The following is a 20,519-nucleotide window of genomic DNA, read 5'->3' as shown; positions in this document are numbered from 1 at the left end:
GGGCGGAGCTTCCGTATTTCTTGTCCACTGGGCTTCAGAGCGACTGAGCAAAGCCTGAGCTCGGAGGCGGGGCTCCGGCTGACGCGCCGGGATTCGCTGAGGGCCGGTGGGGGTATCTGGGTTGACTGAAAGGAAAAGAGGCGGTGCAAGCCTCGTGGGCATGCGCCGCCCGGCTTGGGAGGTGGGGCTTCGCCCGGGGGCGGGCCTTCTCCGGGGGTGGGACTCCGGCCTCTGTGTTGGGTGGCTATCGGTCCCGTTAGGTCTGAGGAGACGATGGCGGCACGCGTGTTGAAGCTGCTGACCACACTGCTGGCTGTCGTGGCCGCTGCCTCCCAAGCCGAGGTCGAGTCCGAGGCAGGATGGGGCGTGGTGACTCCTGATCTGCTCTTCGCGGAGGGGACCGCAGCCTATGCGCGCGGGGACTGGCCCGGGGTGGTCCTGAGCATGGAACGGGCGCTGCGCTCCCGGGCCGCCCTCCGCGCCCTTCGCCTGCGCTGCCGCACCCGGTGTGCCGCCGACTTCCCGTGGGAGCTGGACCCTGAATCGCTCCCCAGCCCGGCCCAGGCCTCGGGCGCCGCAGCCCTGCGCGACCTGAGCTTCTTCGGGGGCCTCCTGCGCCGCGCCGCCTGCCTGCGCGGCTGCCTCGGGCCGCCGGCCGCCCACTCGCTCAGCGAAGAGATGGAGCTGGAGTTCCGCAAGCGGAGCCCCTACAACTACCTGCAGGTCGCCTACTTCAAGGTGCAGACCAGCCCGGAGCCGGGCGGCCGGGGTCCTTCTGGGGAGAGGAATGTTGCAGGGGACCTGGGGAGCCAGGGGGATCGGGGAAGTGTCCGCAGGGAGGGGAAAGTGGCCTCCTGGCTGGGGAGCTCTCCTCGGAGCCGGGGAGAGCTGCTCCCTGGCAGGAGACCTTCCTCGCCCAGTTCGCATGGGCAGTTGCTAACCCCAGAGGTCCAGCCTGGGGTTAGGGCACAGGCCAAGCAAAACTCATGGCCATTTTGTTCCCTGGGAAATCTCCTGCAGGGAATTAAAGCGGTAGTTTGGGTCTCCCATCCTAATGTCATTTTAAGTGTCCGACTGAGAAGCTAGTAGCGGTCTACAATATGTTCCTTCCGGTTGGTTTTCCAGTGGTGCTTTTCCTGCTGTTTGATTCAGCAGCTCTGTTTCAGGATGTGAGGTTGCCACGTCGCCAGCAGGGGCTGTCTGGCCCTGCCTGTCGGGGGGACCCTCTGGCTAGTCTGTCAGGTTTACAAAGAACATGAGTATTTTTAGGAATGCCAGAATGCCATGTTTTCAAGTGTACACTTGGGCTTGGAGCGTTCCAGGCTTGTTTGGTGGTGGTGATGGTGACGATGATGATGATAATGATGATGATGATGATGATGATAGCCAGCACGTACTTCAGGCAGTATTTTAAGCAGTTTGCCTTTATTAACGCATTTGCCCTAATCTTCACAATATCCTGTCAGGTAGATGCTGTTATTAGTCCCGCTGTATTGGGGGTGGGGGGAGAAAGAGCTGTGCATTATATCTGTTATATCTGTAGTTTAAAAGACCTTCGATTCGACCTAAAGAGAGACTGAGAGACTCTTGGGGACCTCAGATTTCCACCCCTCCACAACATTCTGCCTACACAGTTCCCTTCATTTTTCCTAGTTACTCGGAAGAGCGCTGGACTTGAAATCAAAATAATTGCATTATGTCTTTGGTTATGTCGCTTCATCATAGCACTTTCTAAAATTATTTGACAAGCATGTATTACATGCCTACTGCATTCCAGTTCTTGTACAGGTACTTAAATGCTCGACTAACATCTTTGCTTTGTCTTGCTTTGATGTTAAGAGTTACTGTAGTAAGGGATACTGCAAGGGCATATACTTAGGGCTGTGGGAGCACAAAGGAGGGAGACTCTAGCTTTATCTCAGAGAAATTAGACTTCAAAGAAGAGGTAATATTGAAGCCCGTCCTAAGTGTTGTCAGGGGGAGAGGAAGGAAGGCTCCTCCAGATAGAGGGAAAAGTAGAACCAAAGCATGATGTATTCAGGAAAAAAAATGAATTGTTGTGATTGCAATGTCGAGGTGTGTGTGGGGAGTAGTAGGAGAAGAGGCTAGAATGGTCACTGAGGCCAAATTTGGAAGAGAATTCTGCGGACTGCAGGGAGCCATCCTCAGATTTGGGTTTTAAAACACTCATTCTGGAAACCATGGTGAATGAGCCTTGGAAGAAGGAGAAACTGGTGGCACATGATTAGGAGACAGGCATTTGTCCACAAGAGAGGAGGTTAAGTACCTCAGTGCTTAGGGAGTAAAGAAGACTGGGGGTGGAGAGAGGAGTGAGGACATGAGGGAGAACAGAGACAGGCAGGAGCAGTGCTGAAAGATACAAGAGATAGAGTAATTCCGTAAAAGGGACAGACCTGAGAAAATTTCTAATTTTACAGTTAAAGAAACTGAGGTACAGAGATGGGGAGTTATTTACCTTGGGTCACCTAACCAGGGCTGACTCCTTTAGTGTGCCTTTACTAGTACCAGTGATAAGGAAATAAGTTTTCTTAGCATATTAATCATACCATCTAAAATTTATGGAGCACTTGATCTGTGCCCAGCACCATGTATTACAGGCTGCATGTATTATTATCTCTTTGAACTCTCAACAATGCTAGGAGATAGCTACAGAATGCTATCTCCAGATGATAGATTAGGGAAACTGAGTTTAGAAAGTAAACTTTAAATATCTTGTCTACTGCCCAGCCAGTCAGTGAGTCATTAAGCCCAGATTTGCTGCTGGCCGGTCTCTTTTCTTTTTCTTTTTTTTGAGACAGAGTCTTGCTCTGTTGCCAGGCTGGAGTGCAGTAGCGATCTTGGCTCACTGCAACCTCTGACTTCCTGGTTCAAATGATTCTTCTGCCTCAGCCTGTCGAGTAGCTGGGATTACAGGCACATGCCATCACACCCGGCTAATTTTTGTATTTTTAGTAGAGACGGGGTTTCACCATATTGGCCAGGATGGTCTCGATCTCCTGACCTCGTGATCCGTCCTCCTCGGCCTCCCAAAGTGCTGGGATTACAGGCATGAGCCACCACGGCTGGCCCTCTTTTCTTTTTTTTTTTTTTTTTGAGACGGAGTTTCGCTCTCATTACCCAAGCTTGAGTGCAATGGTGCGATCTCAGCTCACTGCAACCTCTGCCTCCTGGGTTCAAGCAATTGTCCTGCCTCAGCCTCCTGAGTAGCTGGGATTACAGGCGCATGCCACCACGCCCAGCTATTTTTTGTATTTTTAGTAGAGACGGGGTTTCACCATGTTGGTCAGGCTGGTCTCAAACTCCTGACCTCATGATCCGCCCACCTCAGCCTCCCAAAGTGCTGGGATTACAGGCATGAGCCCCTGTGCCTGGCCATGACCGGTCTCTTTGATACCAGTGTCCACACAGTTAATTACTAGATCATCAGTGATTTATTTGGTTGGATTCTATATATGAAACCTGTGTTACTTTGATATGCTGGAGTCCATTGCTGTGGGTATTGTTGTAGTCTGTAGCCTATTTCTTTCTCCCCCTTGGATTGCTTTTTTTTTTTTTTTTTTTGAAACGGAGTCTCACTCTGTCACCCAGGCTGGAGTGCAGTGTGGCGATCTCAGCTCGCTGTAACCTCCACCTCTCTGGTTCAAGTGATTCTCCTACCTCAGCCTCCCAAGTAGCTGGGATTACAGGTGTGCGCCACAACACCCAGCTAATTTTTGTATTTTTAGTAGAGATGGGGTTTCATCATGTTGGCCAGGCTGGTCTCAAACTCCTGACCTCAAGTGATCTGCCCCCCTTGGCCTCCCAAAGTGCTGGGATTACAGGCGCAAACTGCCGCCCCCGACCAACCCCTCAGATTTCTTAGACCTATTTGTTTGAACCTCATGAGCCCTGAGCTTTGAGTCAGAAAGTACATGTCTGGACTTAGTAAAGGACCTTAGAATTTTTAGCCATCCACATTTTCCCTAAATGTCTCAAGAATGCTTCATTTTATTTTATGCAAAAAAAAAAAAAAAAAAAAAAAAAAAATTCTAGGAAAATTCTTAGGCATAGTCTGTTAGCTGCTCTTTTTTCTCTACCCCTAAATCCTTGAAGCCACAGAATTTTTTCAGGTCAGGCATTACATTTGAATCATGAAATATATATATGTATTCTTTTTTTTTTTTTTTTTTTGAGTCAGGATCCTGCTCTGTCACCCAAGCTGGAATGCTGTGGTACCATCTCGGCTCACTGTAACCTCTGCCTCCCAGGCCCAAGCGATCCTCCCACCTTAGCCTGCAGAATAGCTGGGACTACAGACATACAGTACCATGTAATTTTTGTATTTTTTGTAAAGACAGGGTTTCACCATGTTGCCCAGTCTGGTCTTGAACACCTGAGCTCAAGTGATCCACCTGCCTCGGCCTCTAAAAATGCTGGGATTACCGATGTGAGCCACCGCGCCCAGCATGAAAACATATCATATGGGCAGTCAGTCTTTCACAGCACTCCCCATACAATATGACCTTTGTTTTAAAATACAACATTGCTACTTCCTATAATCTGGGGAACCCCTAAATCTGACTTGGGAAAGAGCTACAAATCTGCCCAGGGCACTGTGCTCCTAATCTCTGGTGGGTAGTTCCTGCAATAGGTGTGCTTCTTGGGGCTGGCAGGGCTGGGCATGCTGAGTGGAGGGCTCGGGGAGCAGGGATTTCCTGTTTATGTAGACTGCTCATGTGGACACAAACATTCAGAGTTTGGATGTGAGCATTACCTTCTCATGCTTCGTTCTTAGATCAACAAGTTGGAGAAAGCTGTCGCTGCAGCACACACCTTCTTCATGGGCAATCCTGAGCACATGGAGATGCGGCAGAACCTAGACTATTACCAAACCATGTCTGGAGTAAAGGAGGCCGACTTCAAGGATCTTGAGACTCAACCCCATATGGTGAAAAAAAACTTTATCCCCTTCTTTCTCTCTTTCTTTTTAAGTTTATTTTAGAGACAGAGTCTTGCTCTGTCACCCAGGCTAGAGTGCAGTGGCTTGATCATAGCTCACTGTAACCTCAAATTCCTGGACTCAAGAGACTCTCCAGTCTCGGCCTCCTGAGTAGTTGGGACTACAGGCATGCATTCTTTCGTTTTTTTTAAATGACATTGCTAAGGTTGTTTTCTAATTACATTACAGAAGTAATAAATGTTCATTGTATAGCATTGTAGAAATGTAGATAAGTATAAAACAAAAAGTAATCATTTGTAATACTGCCACCTTAAGAAAACCAGTTTAGATAGTCTTCCGTATATAATTTTTTTCATCTAATTTGGTGTTATATTGTGTATGCATTTTTTATCATCTTTTTTTATTTTTATTTTTTTGAGACAGGGTCTCACTTTGTTGTCCAGGCTGCAGTGCAGTGGTGTGATCATGGCTCACTGCAGCCTTGACCTCCTGGGCTCAAGTGATCCACCCGCCTCAGCCTCCCAAATAGCTGGAACTACAGGTATGCACTACCACACCCACCTATTGTTTTTATTTTTTGTAGAGATGGGGTCTCACTGTGTTGCCCAGGCTGATTTCAAACTCCTGGGCTCAAGCGATCCTACCACCTTGGCCTCCCAAACTGCTGGCATTACAGGTGTGAGTCACCATGCCCAGCCCTGTCATCATTTTTTAGCTAACATTAGTATCAGCCTTTTCTCATGTCTTCAGTTTTATTTGAAAACATAATTGTTTATGGCTGCATGATAGTCCATCTTATGCGGAGACTATATTCATTCACTAGTCACATTTTTTTGGTCATGTACATTTTTGATTTTCACTACAATAAATGTTACAGTAGCCCTCAATGTTCTTATTCTGTTTGTTTAGCAGGAAAAGTCTATTCCAAAGGAGAGATTGTCTGTGATGATACAGCATTTTATAGAGAGCTTATGGTTCCTTACATTTTAATTATGAACCAAGAATGTTAGAAACAATGTAAGAATGACTTTTAGGCTGGGCACAGTGGCTCACACCTATAATCCCAGTACTTTGGGAGGCCGAGGCGGGTGGAACACTTAAGGTCAGGAGTTTGAGACCAGCCTGGCCAATATGGTGAAACCCCATCTCTACTAAAAATACAAAAATTAGCCAGGCATGGTGGCGCACGCTTGTAATCCCAGCTACTCAAGGTGAAGGCAAGAGAATAGCTTGAACCTGGAAGGCGGAGGTTGCAGTGAGCTGAGATTGTGCCACTGCACTCCAGCCTGGGTGACAAAGCAAGAGTCAAAAAAAAGAAAAGAAAAGAATGACTTTTAAAGGTAAATTGTGGCCGGGTTCAGTGGCTCACACCTGTCATCCCAGCACTCTGGGAGGCCAAGGCGGGCAGATCACAAGGTCAGGAGATCGAGACCATCCTGCCCAACATGGTGAATCCCTGTTTCTACTAAAAATACACAAATTAGCTGAGCATGGTAGTGTGTGCCTATAGTCCCAGCTACTCAGGAGCCTGAGGCAGGAGAATCACTTGAACTGGGAGGCGGACGTTGCAGTGAGCTGACATTGCGCCACTGCACTCCAGCCTGGGTGACAGAGTGAGACTCCATCACAAAAAAAAAAAAAAAAAAGTTAAGTTATGTCGGCCAGGCATGGTGGCTCATACCTGTAATCCCAGCACTTTGGGAGGCCATGGTGAGTGGATCACTTGAGGCCAGAAGTTCAAGACCAGCCTGGCCAACATGGTGACATTCTGTCTCTACTAAAAATACAAAAATTAACCAGGTGTTGTGGTGCATGCCTGTAATCCCAGCTTCTCAGGAGGCTGAGGTGCTAGAATCACTTGAACCCAGGAAGTGGAGGATGCAGGGAGCCAAGATCACGCCACTGCCCTCCAGCCTGGGCTGTCTGTCTCAGAAAAAAAAAAAAAAGACTCTGTCTCAAAACAAAACAAAACAAATGTAAGTTGTGTTTATTTGAAAACTGTTAGCCCTACAAAAAAGCGCAAGAATCTGGCACAGGCGCGGTGGCTTACGCCTGTAAGCACTTTGGGAGGCCAAGGCCTGTGGATCACCTGAGGTCAGGAGTTCGAGACCAGCCAGACCAACATGAAGAAACCCTGTCTCTACTAAAAATACAAAATTAGCCGGGCATGGTGGTGCATGCCTGTAATCCCAGCTACTCTGGAGGCTGAGGCAGGAGAATTGCTTGAACCCCAGAGGCAGAGGATGCGGTGAGCCAAGATTGCACCATTGCGCTCCAGCCTGGGCAACAAGAGTGAAACTCTGTCTCAAAAAAAAAGTGCAAGAATCTGTTACTAATTTGGTGGGGGGCCGGGGGAGGGAAGAAAAGTAAAAGAAAATCATAATGAACTCCCAGATATCTTTCATCCAGATTAAGAGTTAGATGTTTTTTGGCCAGGCATGGTGGCTCCCACCTATAATCCCAGCACTTTAGGAGGCCAAGGTGGGAGGATTGCTTGAGCTTAGGAGTTCGAGACCAGCCTGGCCAACATGGTGAAACCCCATCTTTACTAAAATACAAAAATTAGCTGGGCACGGTGGTACGTGCCTGTAATCCCAGCTACTAGGTAGGCTGAGGCAAGAGAATCGTTTGAACCCAGGAAGAGGAGGTTGCAGTGAGCTGAGATTGTGCCACTGCACTCCAGCCTGGGCAACAGAGTGAGACTCTGTCTCGAAAAAAGCTAAATGTTTTCAAATTTCCGGAGGAACATGTAAAGACCATTTACAAAAGGCCTTCATTATATAGTGGCACCCAGGTCACCCCTTTCCATCCGTAACCTGAGGAACAGGAAATTAGGACCCCCGTGAAGATGGCTGAGGTCAAGGAGAGTGGGTTCCTCCTCTGTGGCCTGCGTTTGAGTGCTCCTTCTTCCCAGTAGCAAGAATTTCGACTGGGAGTGCGACTCTACTCAGAGGAACAGCCACAGGAAGCCGTGCCCCACCTAGAGGCAGCGCTGCACGAGTACTTTGTGGCCTATGAGGAGTGCCATGCCCTCTGCGAAGGGCCCTATGACTACGATGGCTACAACTACCTTGAGTACAACGCTGACCTCTTCCAGGCCATCACAGGTGGGTGCAGTTCAGAACCAGACCTTCAACCAGGCCTCCTGGGACTCTAAGGTCACCATCTGATAATATAAATGGAGAATCTTCACCCTCATCCCTCAATTTATTAAATCTGAGAAGCCGATGAAAAATTGCTTCCATTTGAATGCGTTCATTTTAACCAGAATTTGAGTCCTAAAGAGTGACCTCATAGTTATTCCGCCTCTTTGATTCCTTTCAGATCATTATATCCAGGTCCTCAGCTGTAAGCAGAACTGCGTCACTGAGCTTGCTTCCCACCCAAGTCGAGAGAAGCCCTTTGAAGACTTCCTCCCATCCCATTATAATTATCTGCAGTTTGCCTACTATAACAGTAAGGCCTGCTTTCCTTCCTCTTTCTCTGCTGGCTAACTAAGAAGCTAAAGGCAAGGTGGACAGGGATTACAGCCACTTACTTCCTCAAGGTGTTTGGCTTCTTTCAGTAGCTATGGGAGGCACCATGCCAAGTGATCCTTGGGTAGTTTATTATAAGCAACTGGCCTAGGAAGCCAATACCAGCAACCCAAAAAGCTGGGGGAGGGAGACTTAGGACCTCATCTCTTGTGCCTTCTATAACTTGTAATCTATTTTTGCTTTCGAATTAAAGTTAATAGCGAAAGTAAGGGTGTGCCACTGTTTAGCTCAGAGGACATTTGCCAGCCCTCTCCCTGATATAGCACTGATGCTTTTGTGGGGCTGCCAATTAATACCCAGAAAACCAACTGTTTGCAGAGTTCCCACTGTGTGCTAAGCATTACAAACATATTGATGAGTGTACAATATTTACAGTTGAGTTGAGGTGACTAACAAATATCAACAAGAACTATTCTGCCAAAGAGACAGTCTGCTATTGTAATCTTCCCCGTCTTCTGAAAATCTATAGAAAAAAGAAGGTAGGAAGACAGAGAAATTGATCTAATGATTGAGTGTATTGAGGCAGAATATTAAGGAGTATTTGAATTATTTGTGCATCTTTAAAGATGTGGGCATGCAGAGAATTCTGATTCTTTTCTCTTTCATTGTTAGGCAGCCCTGAGGACACTGACCACCTCACCTTAAAATTAATCACACATTCTATGTGTATTCCATAACTTCTGCCCCTGAAATCAGGCCATCATGTTAAGTAGCAGGCACCACCTTGTCATGTTGCCATTGCCTAAGCTTTGCGGAGACTGAGCACCAAGTGGTCCCTGGTGCCAGGATTTGATCCTTTCCTTTTGACCCTTTCCTCTCAGCCATTCTTCTTTCCACTTTGCAGTTGGGAATTATACACAGGCTGTTGAATGTGCCAAGACCTATCTTCTCTTCTTCCCCAATGACGAGGTGATGAACCAAAATTTGGCCTATTATGCAGCTATGCTTGGAGAAGAACACGCCAGATCCATTGGCCCCCGTGAGGTGAGAAACTTCCTTCTGTTATGACAGCTGCCAGCTGAACTCCTGAATGCAGACCTGAGGGCAGAAGAGTGGGGTAGCAGAGGGGAGTCGGTGCTGCGCGTGCGGGGCAGGAGCCAGGTGTCAGTGTCGGGGTCAGATGTGAGTTCACCCACTCGGCTTGTTATTCAGAGGAGAAAGGAGCACAGCACAGGAGGGAGTGTGGGGAGTACACAGGAGCCTCAATTAGCGTTATCTGGGCCCAGAAGTCTGTTCTCTGAGTCCTGTAGAACTGCGCGGCGGGCATGTTCTTTCCCCTCTTGGCACCCCTAACTTGGACACTCGATATTGTTTGGCCAAGATCTATCATTTTTCACTTAATGCTGGGTTATTTGTTTTTTGTTTTTTTTTCCTGTTCACCTGTTTTCTGTCTCCATTTTCTTTCCCATCTCTTCTTCTTCCTGCCATTGTTTGTTCTCTCTCCCATCTTTCAGCGTTTTCCTTGTCTCACTCCAAAACCGGGAGAAATATCTGTAAAACACAAAGGCTGCTGCGCTGAAGGGAAACACCCAGGCTCTTCCTTCCCAGCCCTGGGGAGTCTGAGAGGCTCCAGTAGAAACAGCCTCTTGCTGTCCCTCCCGTGTGTGTTGTCTTTGTAGTTGTCCTCTTTGGCCACTAGATGGTGACCATCTGGCTTTAAGATGGCACTTTCAGTCTCTTTCGTCTTGCTTGGTTAATACCTTTTCCCTGCCTTATGGCCATTAAGGGGAGCCTGAGGGGAGTGAGGGGAAATAAACCCATGTGGCCAATCTCGCATTTGTAACTAGAAGTCCCCTTTTGGAAAGATGGTAACTAACATTTGTTGAGCCCCTGTCCAGGTGAAGCTCTGTGCAGGGTGGGCTGTATCCATCATCCCATTTAATCATCACAGCTGCCCTGCAAGGTGGGCAGTCTTCTTCCCACTTTAGGGATGAGGACTGTTAGCATCTGAGAGAGGAAGCAACTTGTGCAGTGGCTTGTGGCCAGTCAGTGATGACCGGAATCTGTTCCCTGCTTGGCCCCAGTGCAGGCACAGCTCCAGACACATGGCTGACACTCAGTAAATGAGCGTGGAATGAATAAAGGATGGAAGTGGGGTTTGCTTCATAGCAGCCTTATAGGGTAATTGGAGAGGATTAAATGAGATAACATAGCACTCGGTGACAGAAGCCAGTAATGTAAACTCCTGAGGAGAAAGCGTCTCTCTTCCTCTTAGGTAAATATAGTAGATGACATAGGATTCATTGACTCCTTTAATTCCTCCTTGAACTGCTTCATGTTTTATTTCAACTGATGATGTCTTCTTTTTCTCTTCCTTCCTCCTCCTGCTGCTTGGAGATTAGCAGGGCACCTAGGGAAAGATGTGACCCTGGAAGGTACTCAGTTTCCTTGCCCTGGGTAAGCCTTGCCCGGGAGTCCACGTGGGAAGGCCAGAGTGCCAGGCCCTCCCACTGCAGCTGCTCATTCTCAGGGAGGGGTGTGGCCTGGTTAGGGTCTGAGAGGAGGCAGGTGGCAGAACAGAAAGCACATGGGCTTTAGGACTGTAAAGACCCGGCTCTGTCTGTCCAAATGCACATTCTGCTATGAAAAAAAAAAAAAAAAAAGATAACAGAAGACCTGGGTTTGACTGTAGGTCCCTGCTCTCCCATGTCCTGTAGTGTCACCTTAGACAGTGGTACATCTCTGTGCCTCAGATGCTTCCTCTGTAGAATGAGCATACTAGTATCAACCTCAGATGTGGCTATAAAGATTAAATGAATAACATGTCAGTTGCCTAATGCCTGATTCCTTTTCCTGCTTTGTGGACTCCTGTAGAAGTCAAGAAAGAATTCTCCTTCTTTGAAGAATATTTCTACTTCTAAGAATCATCAGATTTTCTGTCCTAGAGACTAATGGGGGTTGGGATGGGGGAGGAGCAGGGCTTTTTCCCTTAAGTAAAGCCTGGTTATTCCGGTACCTCAGAGGTACTATTGCTTGTGCCAGGCAGAGGAACCCTTGGACACAGAAATTAGACTTTTGTCCCAAACTGAGGAACAGACAGAGAGCATTGGTAGGGAGAAGGAGGCCTCAGGTCACATGGGAGCGTCAGTGTGGGGTGCCAGGGAGGGGAACCCCCAGAGGTTAAAAGCCAGGGCTGAGTTCTGGGGGACTTGTTTGCCTTTGTACCCGCAGAGTGCCAAAGAGTACCGACAGCGAAGCCTTCTGGAGAAAGAGCTGCTCTTCTTCGCTTATGATGTTTTTGGAATCCCCTTTGTGGATCCGGTGAGCTAGGGTACAGGAGCTGGAAGGGCGCAGGGACAGAGTGAGCGGGGGAGACGAATGGGGACGAGGGGAACACTGTGCAATTCTGACAGAAAATTGTTGGAGGCTGAGCCTAGCCTGGGATCTGTGCAAGGCAGGGATGAGAGACAGATGAAAGGGGAACACTGGGCAGCTAGAAGTGACTTAGATGTGGAAACCTCCCATTTTGTCTCCTGAAAGGAAAAGGGTGATGAGCTGGATTACTTCTGTGGGCCTATTTTATGCATTGAGACACCTGGAAGATTAAGTAGATCATCTTACCTTTTTCATTTCTTCCGGACCTACTTAGGATTCATGGACTCCGGAAGAGGTGATTCCCAAGAGATTGCAAGAGAAACAGAAGTGAGGACCTTGAAGAAACTACATGGTTGGATCAGTGTGATGAAGCACTTGAGGCTTCCTGAGCCTAGGCAGATCTGAACTCCTGGCAAGGGGTGGGCAGGTCCAGTTTGGGAAGTTGGGGTGGAGCCCAGGGCTGGCCTTCGAATGCAGTCCTCAGAGCGGCTGTGCCCATAGGTCAGAACGGGAAACAGCCGTACGCATCTCCCAGGAGATTGGGAACCTTATGAAAGAAATTGAGACCCTAGTGGAAGAGAAGACCAAGGAGTCATTGGATGTGAGCAGACTGACCCGGGAAGGTGAGAGGACAGAGATAGGGGCATGTCTGACTGTCTTCAGGGAGCCAGGCAGGTCACCTCACGTTTGCCAGGCAGCGCTGCACCCCAGCATTACAGAACTCATCATGAGCCAGCCTCAGGGTCCCAGTTCAGTGGGCATCCTTCCTAACTCACCAGCGGGACTTTCAACTGGAAAGAGCACTGAGAATTGTCCTTTGGTTCAGAAATCAGACTCCAGGATGTAGTGGTGCACACCTGTAATCCCAGCTACTCGGCAGGCTGAGGCAGGAGGATCGCTTGACCCCCGGAGTTTGAATCCAGCCTGGGCAATATAGCAAGACCTCATCTTTAAAAAAAATAAAAAAGAAAGAAGACTCCTGTGTCACAGAAACACGAGTGACTAGTGTTGTCCACTTCTATAGGTATTAACTCATCCTGTCTCCCCAAACTCTTTTCTCCCAGTTTTCACCATTCGTCCTGTTACCGAGACTCAACGCCTTCAGGCCTCCTTTGACTCCTCTTCCTCCTGTGCCCGTCCCCTGCAAGCTGCTGGGAAGGCCTACTGATTGTGGCTCTGCTCTGCAGTGCTGCTTCTCAGCTCTCTCCCCAGCCTTTTCTGTTTTTCATTGCCTCAGGTCTCCTTCAGGGCCTGGCACCTCCTATCTGTACCCACCCTCTCCTCGCCTGGCCTGTCCTTCCCTCTGCCTGCTCATGGTAGCTAGGCCAGTCTTCCACACACCGGCCTCTGACCCATCCTCCGTGCCTGCCCCTTAACTGAATGTTCTACTGTTGTCCTGTTTACACCTTCTCTTCACACAGGACTGCACCTTGTTCCATAAGCCTGCCTGCTGCCCACCAGTCTGTGTTTATGCCTGGCTCTCCTAGTATGCTTCCCACCATCCCTGCCCATGAGGGCATCTGAGATACACCCTGCAAAGCCTTTCTTTTTCCTTTTTGGAGGCGGAGTCTCGCTCTGTTGCCAGACTGGAGTGCAGTGGTGCAATCTTCGCTCATTGCAACCTCCACATCCCGGGATCATCAAACAATTCTCCTGCCTCAGCCTCCTGAGTAGCTGGGATTACAGGCATGTGGCACCATGCCTGACTCATTTTTTTGTGTTTTTAGTAGATACAGGGTTTCACCATGTTGGCCAGGCTGGTCTCAAACTCCTGACCTTGTGATCCACCTCGGCCTCCCAAAGTGCTGGGATTACAGGTGTGAGCCACCATGCCCAGCCGTAAAGCCTTTCTTAACCTCCCAGATGATTGGAGTGCCCTCCTTTCTTTTGAACTTCTTAGGGCATTTACGATCTGTTTTGTGCTAGTTATTTGCATAATTGTTAGAGAACAGGTACTGCTTCTAGGATTCATCTCTCACCCTGTCTGGCACAGTTCCTGGTACACACTGAAGCCTCAGTTATCGAGTGGAGTTGAACTGAGTCTCTAGTATTAGTATGTCCCTAGCACAGAGAAACACCGTGAGAACTGTAAGAGAGAAATGTTGACCTTTGCCCTATAGTTGCTTAAATTAACAGAGGTTAATTAAACAAGATTAGTGTATGAAAATAATTTGTCCAGCATTCCTTTGTTTTCAGACCACTTTCACTTTGTTATTTCTCTTGATTCTTACAATTGTCTGAGAGATGGGTCATGCAGATTGCAAGATCCTTATTTTATTTTATTTTATTTATTTATTTATTTATTTATTTTTTTTTTTGAGGCGGAGTCTCGCTCTGTCGCCCAGGCTGGAGTGCAGTGGCCGGATCTCAGCTCACTGCAAGCTCCGCCTCCCGGGTTTACGCCATTCTCCTGCCTCAGCCTCCCGAGTAGCTGGGACTACAGGCGCCCGCCACCTCGCCCGGCTAGTTTTTTTTTTTGTATTTTTTAGTAGAGACGGGGTTTCACCGTGTTAGCCAGGATGGTCTCGATCTCCTGACCTCGTGATCCGCCCGTCTCGGCCCCAAAGTGCTGGGATTACAGGCTTGAGCCACCGCGCCCGGCCTAAGATCCTTATTTTAAATGAAAATGATGATATCATGGTAGCCAAACTTTTGAGGACTTACCATCTGCCAAATGTCGTGCTAAGTGTTTAACTTGCCTTCCTTGTTCTTAACATTATACTGGCATCAAACATATAAGGTAGATGCTGTTTGACCGATGAGAACATTTTAATTAATTAAAATTAACCTCAGGGAGGTTAAGTAACTTGCCAAGGTCACACAGCTAATCAATGGAGGATCTAGGAGTCAAAGTCAGTTCTTCCTCATTCTCGAGCTCATGTTTTAGGATTGTGTTTCTGATGTTTCCTCAACAGTGTGTCATGGCCCAAGAGCTAGCAGCTATTTGGTCATGGAGCTGGGACTGGGAATCTCATCTTTCAGCTCTATGTTCTGTCCTCTGGACTATTCTGCCTTTGAAAATGACCTAGCGGGAGATTTTGCTGGTGAAAAGGAAACAGCTGGAATTTCTGTTTATGACAAGGAGGCAATATCTAATGGAGAGTCTTTGGTCAGAGCTGCTGCTAGATTTAGCTAAAGTTTTGTCATTGCTTTGCAGGTGGCCCCCTGCTGTATGAAGGCATCAGTCTCACCATGAACTCCAGACTCCTGAATGGTTCCCAGCGGGTGGTGATGGACGGTGTAATCTCTGACCATGAATGTCAGGAGCTGCAGAGACTGACCAACGTAAGGGAAGCCCAGTGACTGCACTTTCCCCTGAGGGTCCAGCTTCCCCCCATCAAGTGCCCCTTGGGTGGTAGCCTTCACCTTCCTCTTGCTGGCTGCAGTTGACCACCTCTTCTCAAGCCCTCAGCTGTCGTGGCTAACATCACCTTGTGTTTTGGGCCTTGTAGGTGGCAGCAACCTCAGGAGATGGCTACCGGGGTCAAACCTCCCCACATACTCCCAATGAAAAGTTCTATGGTGTCACTGTCTTCAAAGCCCTCAAGGTAAGATCAACACTTGGCATTCTAGAGTGTGGAGAAAGCGGTGGGAAAGGGGGAAGCTCAGGCTTTGAGGAGGAGTTGGGGCTGGTGCCAGGAAAGGTGAAGAGGGTCCACCTGCCAACATTCCTGTTGCCAGGAAGTGAAGATGAGTTATGTTGAGTGAGGTTCTCTTTCGAATCCTCGCTGTTCGACCGAGTGTAATAAAAGCAAAGTGAGCAGTTAAGACTGCTGGCCAAAGCTATGAGAATGCTTTCCGAAGAAAGGCTGATTTCAGAGGGCTGTGCTTCTGTGCAGGATGCACAGAGTGCTCATAGAGAGAGGAAGGAGAGGAGGAAGAGGAATATGGTAGAGGTATTGGGCATGGGCAGCAGAGGCTGCAGCTTCAGTGGGGGTGCGGGGATGTGAGATGGGCCTAGTCCTCATTGTCTCTGGCAGCCCAAAGAGGGGCGTTGTATTTGTCCGTTTTCACACTGCTGATAAAGACATACCCAAGACTGGGCAATTTACAAAAGAAAGAGGTTTAACTGGACTCTTACAGTTCCATGTGGCTGGGGTAGCCTCACAGTCATGGTGGAAGGCAAGGAGGAGCAAGTCACGTCTTACATGGATGGCAGCAGGCAAAAGGAGAACTTCTGCAGGCAAACTCCCATTTTTTTAAAGCCATCAGATCTCGTGAGATTTACTCACTGTTATGAGAATGGCACGGGAAAGATCCACCCCCATGATTCAGTCATCTCCCACTGGGTCCCTTCCACAACACATGGGAATTATGGGAGCTACAAGATAAGATTTGGGTGGGGACACAGAGCCAAACCATATCAGGCGTTCAGGGCAGCTGACCACCTGTTTCCTTGGCAGCTGGGGCAAGAAGGCAAAGTTCCTCTGCAGAGTGCCCACCTGTACTACAACGTGACGGAGAAGGTGCGGCGCATCATGGAGTCCTACTTCCGCCTGGACACGCCCCTCTACTTCTCCTACTCTCATCTGGTGTGCCGCACTGCCATCGAAGGTGGGACTCATCACCCCCGCAGGCTCCCACACATGCTGCATCTCAGCTCTGTGCTGGATGCTGAGGACACAGAGAATAGGATGCGATCCCTTTTCTCCAGTTGGGGAACCAATGTAAACAAATGAGTGGCATCCCAGTGTGATGCATGCCACAGTAGCATGGAGGAAGTTACAGTCAACCTACCTGGCTATCAAGAAGGCTTCCCAGAGGGAAACGGGGTGCAGCCAGAAAGGTGGCCTCCCCTCACTCGTCACGCAACGCACGTTCATGGGGAAGCTGGCGCTAAACCATTCACAGAGGACCTGCTTCCCGGTCGGGATTTCATACAGAGCTGAGCAGCTCCCTCGCTGCCACCTGTTGAAAGTCAGCCCTCAACAGAAGGGTTTGTTAAAAGCAAAAATAATAACAACAGCAAAAAGAAGGCTTCCCGAGGAAGCGATGGGAGTTTTGCAGGATGAATACGATTACGGAGTACACTGGGTGGTGGGATGGTGTTTGCACAGGATTGGAGGCATTGTGCAGCCCGGTAGTCAGGGGAACTAAGAAAGCTGCCAAATGGAGAGCTACCTTCAAGGATTTTTTATCCTTTAGCTCAACCATAGCTATGTGGCAGGTTCTCTTTTACTAATTGTTAAATACCAAATTTGTGAGAGAGCTGCGTGATTTACAAGTGAGAGTGGCCTGGAGCTTACGCCTCATTCCCTCACCCACCCACATTCCCTCTGCATGTCTGAGAAGGCGAGAGGTTCGGCCAGTGCTGCAAGGATCCCATGTGGCCCAGAGCCGGCTCTGTCATACTGGAGCCTTCAGCAGGCCCCTGGCACTGACGGCCATTGGTAGGTGGCACAGATCAGACAGCTTTCCTCTGCCTCAGGATGTTTGGAATTCTGTCAGAATCTGGGCACACCCAAAGGGACCAGTCAGACACACAACTGGGTGTGTCACAAGCCCCCGGTGGGAGAGCACAGGCACAGGCCCCAGGAGGCCAGAGAGGCCTCATCAAGCAGTGAAGGACGTGGTGAGGCCTTGACTTTTAAAAGATTCATTTTGCTGCTGTGTGTGCGGAGAGATTTCAAACCAAAAAGGGAAGCTGGTCGGCAGTGACCTCCGTGGACAAGGGTAAAGCCCTAAACTCAGGAAGTGGCAGTGGGAGGAGGGAGAAGCGAGGCCCTGGGAAGGTGCAGGAGGTGGATGGACAGGACCTAGTGACTGGCTGGACAAGTGGGAATGGAGAAGGAGGCACCCACCACGATGTGATGGTGCCTACACAAAGGTTTACATTGGGGAAAGATGTGGTCTGCCTGGTATTTGACAGTGAGCCCAGTCTGTTCCCTTTTGTGACCTTCTCCCTGCATGGTTTCTCCACTCACCCCACCCCAGAGCCCCCCTGAAGTTCATGCTTTCCCTTTGCTAGGCAGCTCTGCCCCACTTCCTCCCACTCAGTCCCATCTTCTGCCGTCCTGAGGGAAGGCTGACCACTCTTTCCTGCATCCCTCCCACCTCCTGACCCCTCATTCTCGCTTCCCTGGGCCTTTGTATTTTGTAAAGTGCAGCTACAAACAAGGGTTGTGCCATTCTGCCCAGGATCTGCCCTTGGTTGGAGCCCTTCATTCCTGCTTGCCACACCCTGCTCACTTCTGCCAAGAACTGTCCTAGGAAGCCTGCAGACTTGTCCTGGCCCCTAGGCTTGTGGCTTAGCCAAAGACACCCCCCTAGTTCACTGGGCATTCCATAGACTCAGACACATTTTGGGAAGCACCTCCCCTGCCAAGAAGAGAGCTGTGCCATCTCCCGAGGTGCTGCCGTGCTAACGTGTGACATTGGCCCCAGAGGTCCAGGCGGAGAGGAAGGATGATAGTCATCCAGTCCACGTAGACAACTGCATCCTGAATGCTGAGACCCTCGTGTGTGTCAAAGAGCCCCCAGCCTACACCTTCCGGGACTACAGGTGAGTGTGGGGCAGGTGCGGGGTGAGGAAGTCTGTGCCCTCCTCAGAGGCCCCACAGTGCCCTGCACTCTACTACCCCACCCTAGCACACACACATACTGGTTTGGGCTAGCTGTTCCCAGAGTCCAATCCTGTATCCCCAAACCTGCTGGATAAGAAGATAGGCAAAGAGGGAATCATAGCGTGGTGTGACAAGAACAGTAGTGTGAGTGGACTTGGTACAGAAGCACCCTGAGAAGGGCACAGGGGACTCTGAGGCGAGGGTGGAGAGTGGAAAGGTGGAGTTTGTGCGGCATCAGTGTAGGTTCTTAAAAGTCTTCCCTCCCACACGAAACCACCGTCCTGCTGCTGGTTGAGAGCACCTGGAGGCAAAGACTCTGGGGAGAGGGAGGTGGGGAAGGGCCGTGTTGAGATGTCTCTGCCTTTCCCAGCGCCATCCTTTACCTCAATGGAGACTTCGATGGCGGAAACTTTTATTTCACTGAACTGGATGCCAAGACCGTGACGGTGAGTGCTCCTTTGTCCTTGTCCCTGGGAGATAAAAAGTCCATTTTCTACAGCTGATGTTCCCAAAGTGCGGTGGACAAAAATAACCAACTGGACTTCCCAGTGGGCAGTACCCTTCCCCCAGCCAGAGGGGCTTTGAGACGTGTCCATCACTCCTCTCGCCGGTCACCCTTTCTCTTTAGTTCTGGCCTTAGGGAAGCCAACCTGAAGAGCTGCCCTCGGTCCTGAGCCATAATGAGCCCATGTTTCTTCTGAGAGTGGACTACAGTCTTTGTCCTGTGCAACCCCCCCTTCCCTTTCTGTCCCCCTTAGGCAGAGGTGCAACCTCAGTGTGGAAGGGCCGTGGGATTCTCTTCAGGCACTGAAAACCCACATGGAGTGAAGGCTGTCACCAGGGGGCAGCGCTGTGCCATCGCCCTGTGGTTCACCCTGGACCCTCGACACAGCGAGCGGGTGAGAGCAGCCGGTGCTGCAGTGACCCATTCCCAGAGTGCCCTGGCTTTGCCTCTCCCTTCCCCCAATCCCATTGCCAGTGGCCGAGACACGAAAGGAGCACTTGGGACACCAGCTCCAATGCCCTGTCATTATGGTCACATTGCCTTGTCCTCCCTGGGCCTGCTGTGAACGCGATCCAGGTGGGGAAAGGGGTCAAGACAGGGAGCGATGCTGAGTTCTTGCTTCCGTCCTTGGGCCCCACTTCAGCTGTCCTTGTCCAGAGAGTAGGACCTGCTGGGAAGGAGATGAGCCTGGGGCCATTAAGGAACCTTCCTTGTCCCCTGGGAAGTAGCAGCTGAAAGATAGCGAGTGCCTGGTCCGGAGGCCTCTCTGAATGGACAGGGGTTTGTCCTTGCAGGACAGGGTGCAGGCAGATGACCTGGTGAAGATGCTTTTCAGCCCAGAAGAGATGGACCTCTCCCAGGAGCAGCCCCTGGATGCCCAGCAGGGCCCCCCTGAACCTGCACAAGAGTCTCTCTCAGGCAGCGAATCAAAGCCCAAGGATGAGCTATGACAGCATCCAGGTCAGATAGATGGGTGACTAGACCCACGGAGAGGAACTCTCCCGCGCTCTGAGCTGGCCAGTCCCTCAGGGCTGTGGAGCAGTGAGCCTACGTCTGCCACTCAGCCGAGGGGACCCTGCTCACAGCCTTCTACATGGTGCTACTGCTCTTGGAGTGGACATGACCAGACACCGCACCCCCTGGACCTGGCTGAGGGCTCAGGACACAGGCCCAGACACCCCAAGGGGCCTCCACAGGCTGCTGCATGACAGCAATACAGTATTTAAGTGTCTGTGTAGACAACCAAAGAATAAATGATTCATGGTGTTTTTTACTTGGTTTGTTCAGACAGTGGAAATTTGCCCAGAGACAAAAATTCTGTCCCAGAGGTCTCACTTGATAAAAATTGCTCTAGGCAGGACCCAGTGGCAGGTGCAGGACGAGAAGGCCTGGCTTGGCACCTGGCTCAGCCACTTGCTGTGCAGCCACAGGCCAGACACTTAACCTTCAGCACCTCAGGGTTGTCATCTGTATAATGGGGATCATAGTCCTCCCTCTGCTCACCTTCTGGGGCAGCTGTATGGCCCAGATGCAGTATCGGATGTGACAACACTTGTAAATGGTAAAGCTCTGGGTGAATGGTTGGGATTATGGTTAATCCTCTTCTGGCAGGGAACAGTGGTCAGCAGTGCCCTGGCACG

General features: G+C 49.8%; 1 protein-coding gene across 1 annotated transcript; it reads left to right on the top strand.

The window, feature by feature from the left end:
* The first annotated feature begins 166 nt into the window (after positions 1-166).
* P3H1 (prolyl 3-hydroxylase 1) lies at positions 167-20,152 on the top strand. Its single transcript, XM_050798259.1, has 15 exons — positions 167-738; positions 4,796-4,948; positions 7,878-8,067; positions 8,285-8,416; positions 9,341-9,480; positions 11,668-11,757; positions 12,086-12,138; positions 12,313-12,434; positions 14,969-15,096; positions 15,264-15,359; positions 16,215-16,365; positions 18,196-18,313; positions 18,745-18,820; positions 19,133-19,273; positions 19,674-20,152. The coding sequence occupies exons 1-15, from the start codon at positions 274-276 to the stop codon at positions 19,827-19,829; spliced, it is 2,211 nt and encodes a 736-aa protein (XP_050654216.1). The 5' UTR covers positions 167-273; the 3' UTR covers positions 19,830-20,152.
* Positions 20,153-20,519: the final 367 nt, after the last annotated feature.

Source organism: Macaca thibetana, chromosome 1 (assembly GCF_024542745.1).
Source record: "Macaca thibetana thibetana isolate TM-01 chromosome 1, ASM2454274v1, whole genome shotgun sequence".
Taxonomy (NCBI): domain Eukaryota; kingdom Metazoa; phylum Chordata; class Mammalia; order Primates; family Cercopithecidae; genus Macaca; species Macaca thibetana.
The sequence above is the reverse complement of the archived record's forward strand: the minus strand, read 5'-3'. Positions and strand labels throughout refer to the sequence as shown.

Excerpts from the sequence above, each read along its gene's own strand:
- P3H1 (XM_050798259.1), top strand. The coding sequence starts at position 274 with ATGGCGGCACGCGTGTTGAAGCTGCTGACCACACTGCTGGCTGTCGTG. Across the intron at positions 12,435-14,968 it reads GAGCAGACTGACCCGGGAAG|GTGGCCCCCTGCTGTATGAA; the intron begins GTGAGAGGACAG and ends ATTGCTTTGCAG. Across the intron at positions 19,274-19,673 it reads ACCCTCGACACAGCGAGCGG|GACAGGGTGCAGGCAGATGA; the intron begins GTGAGAGCAGCC and ends TTGTCCTTGCAG.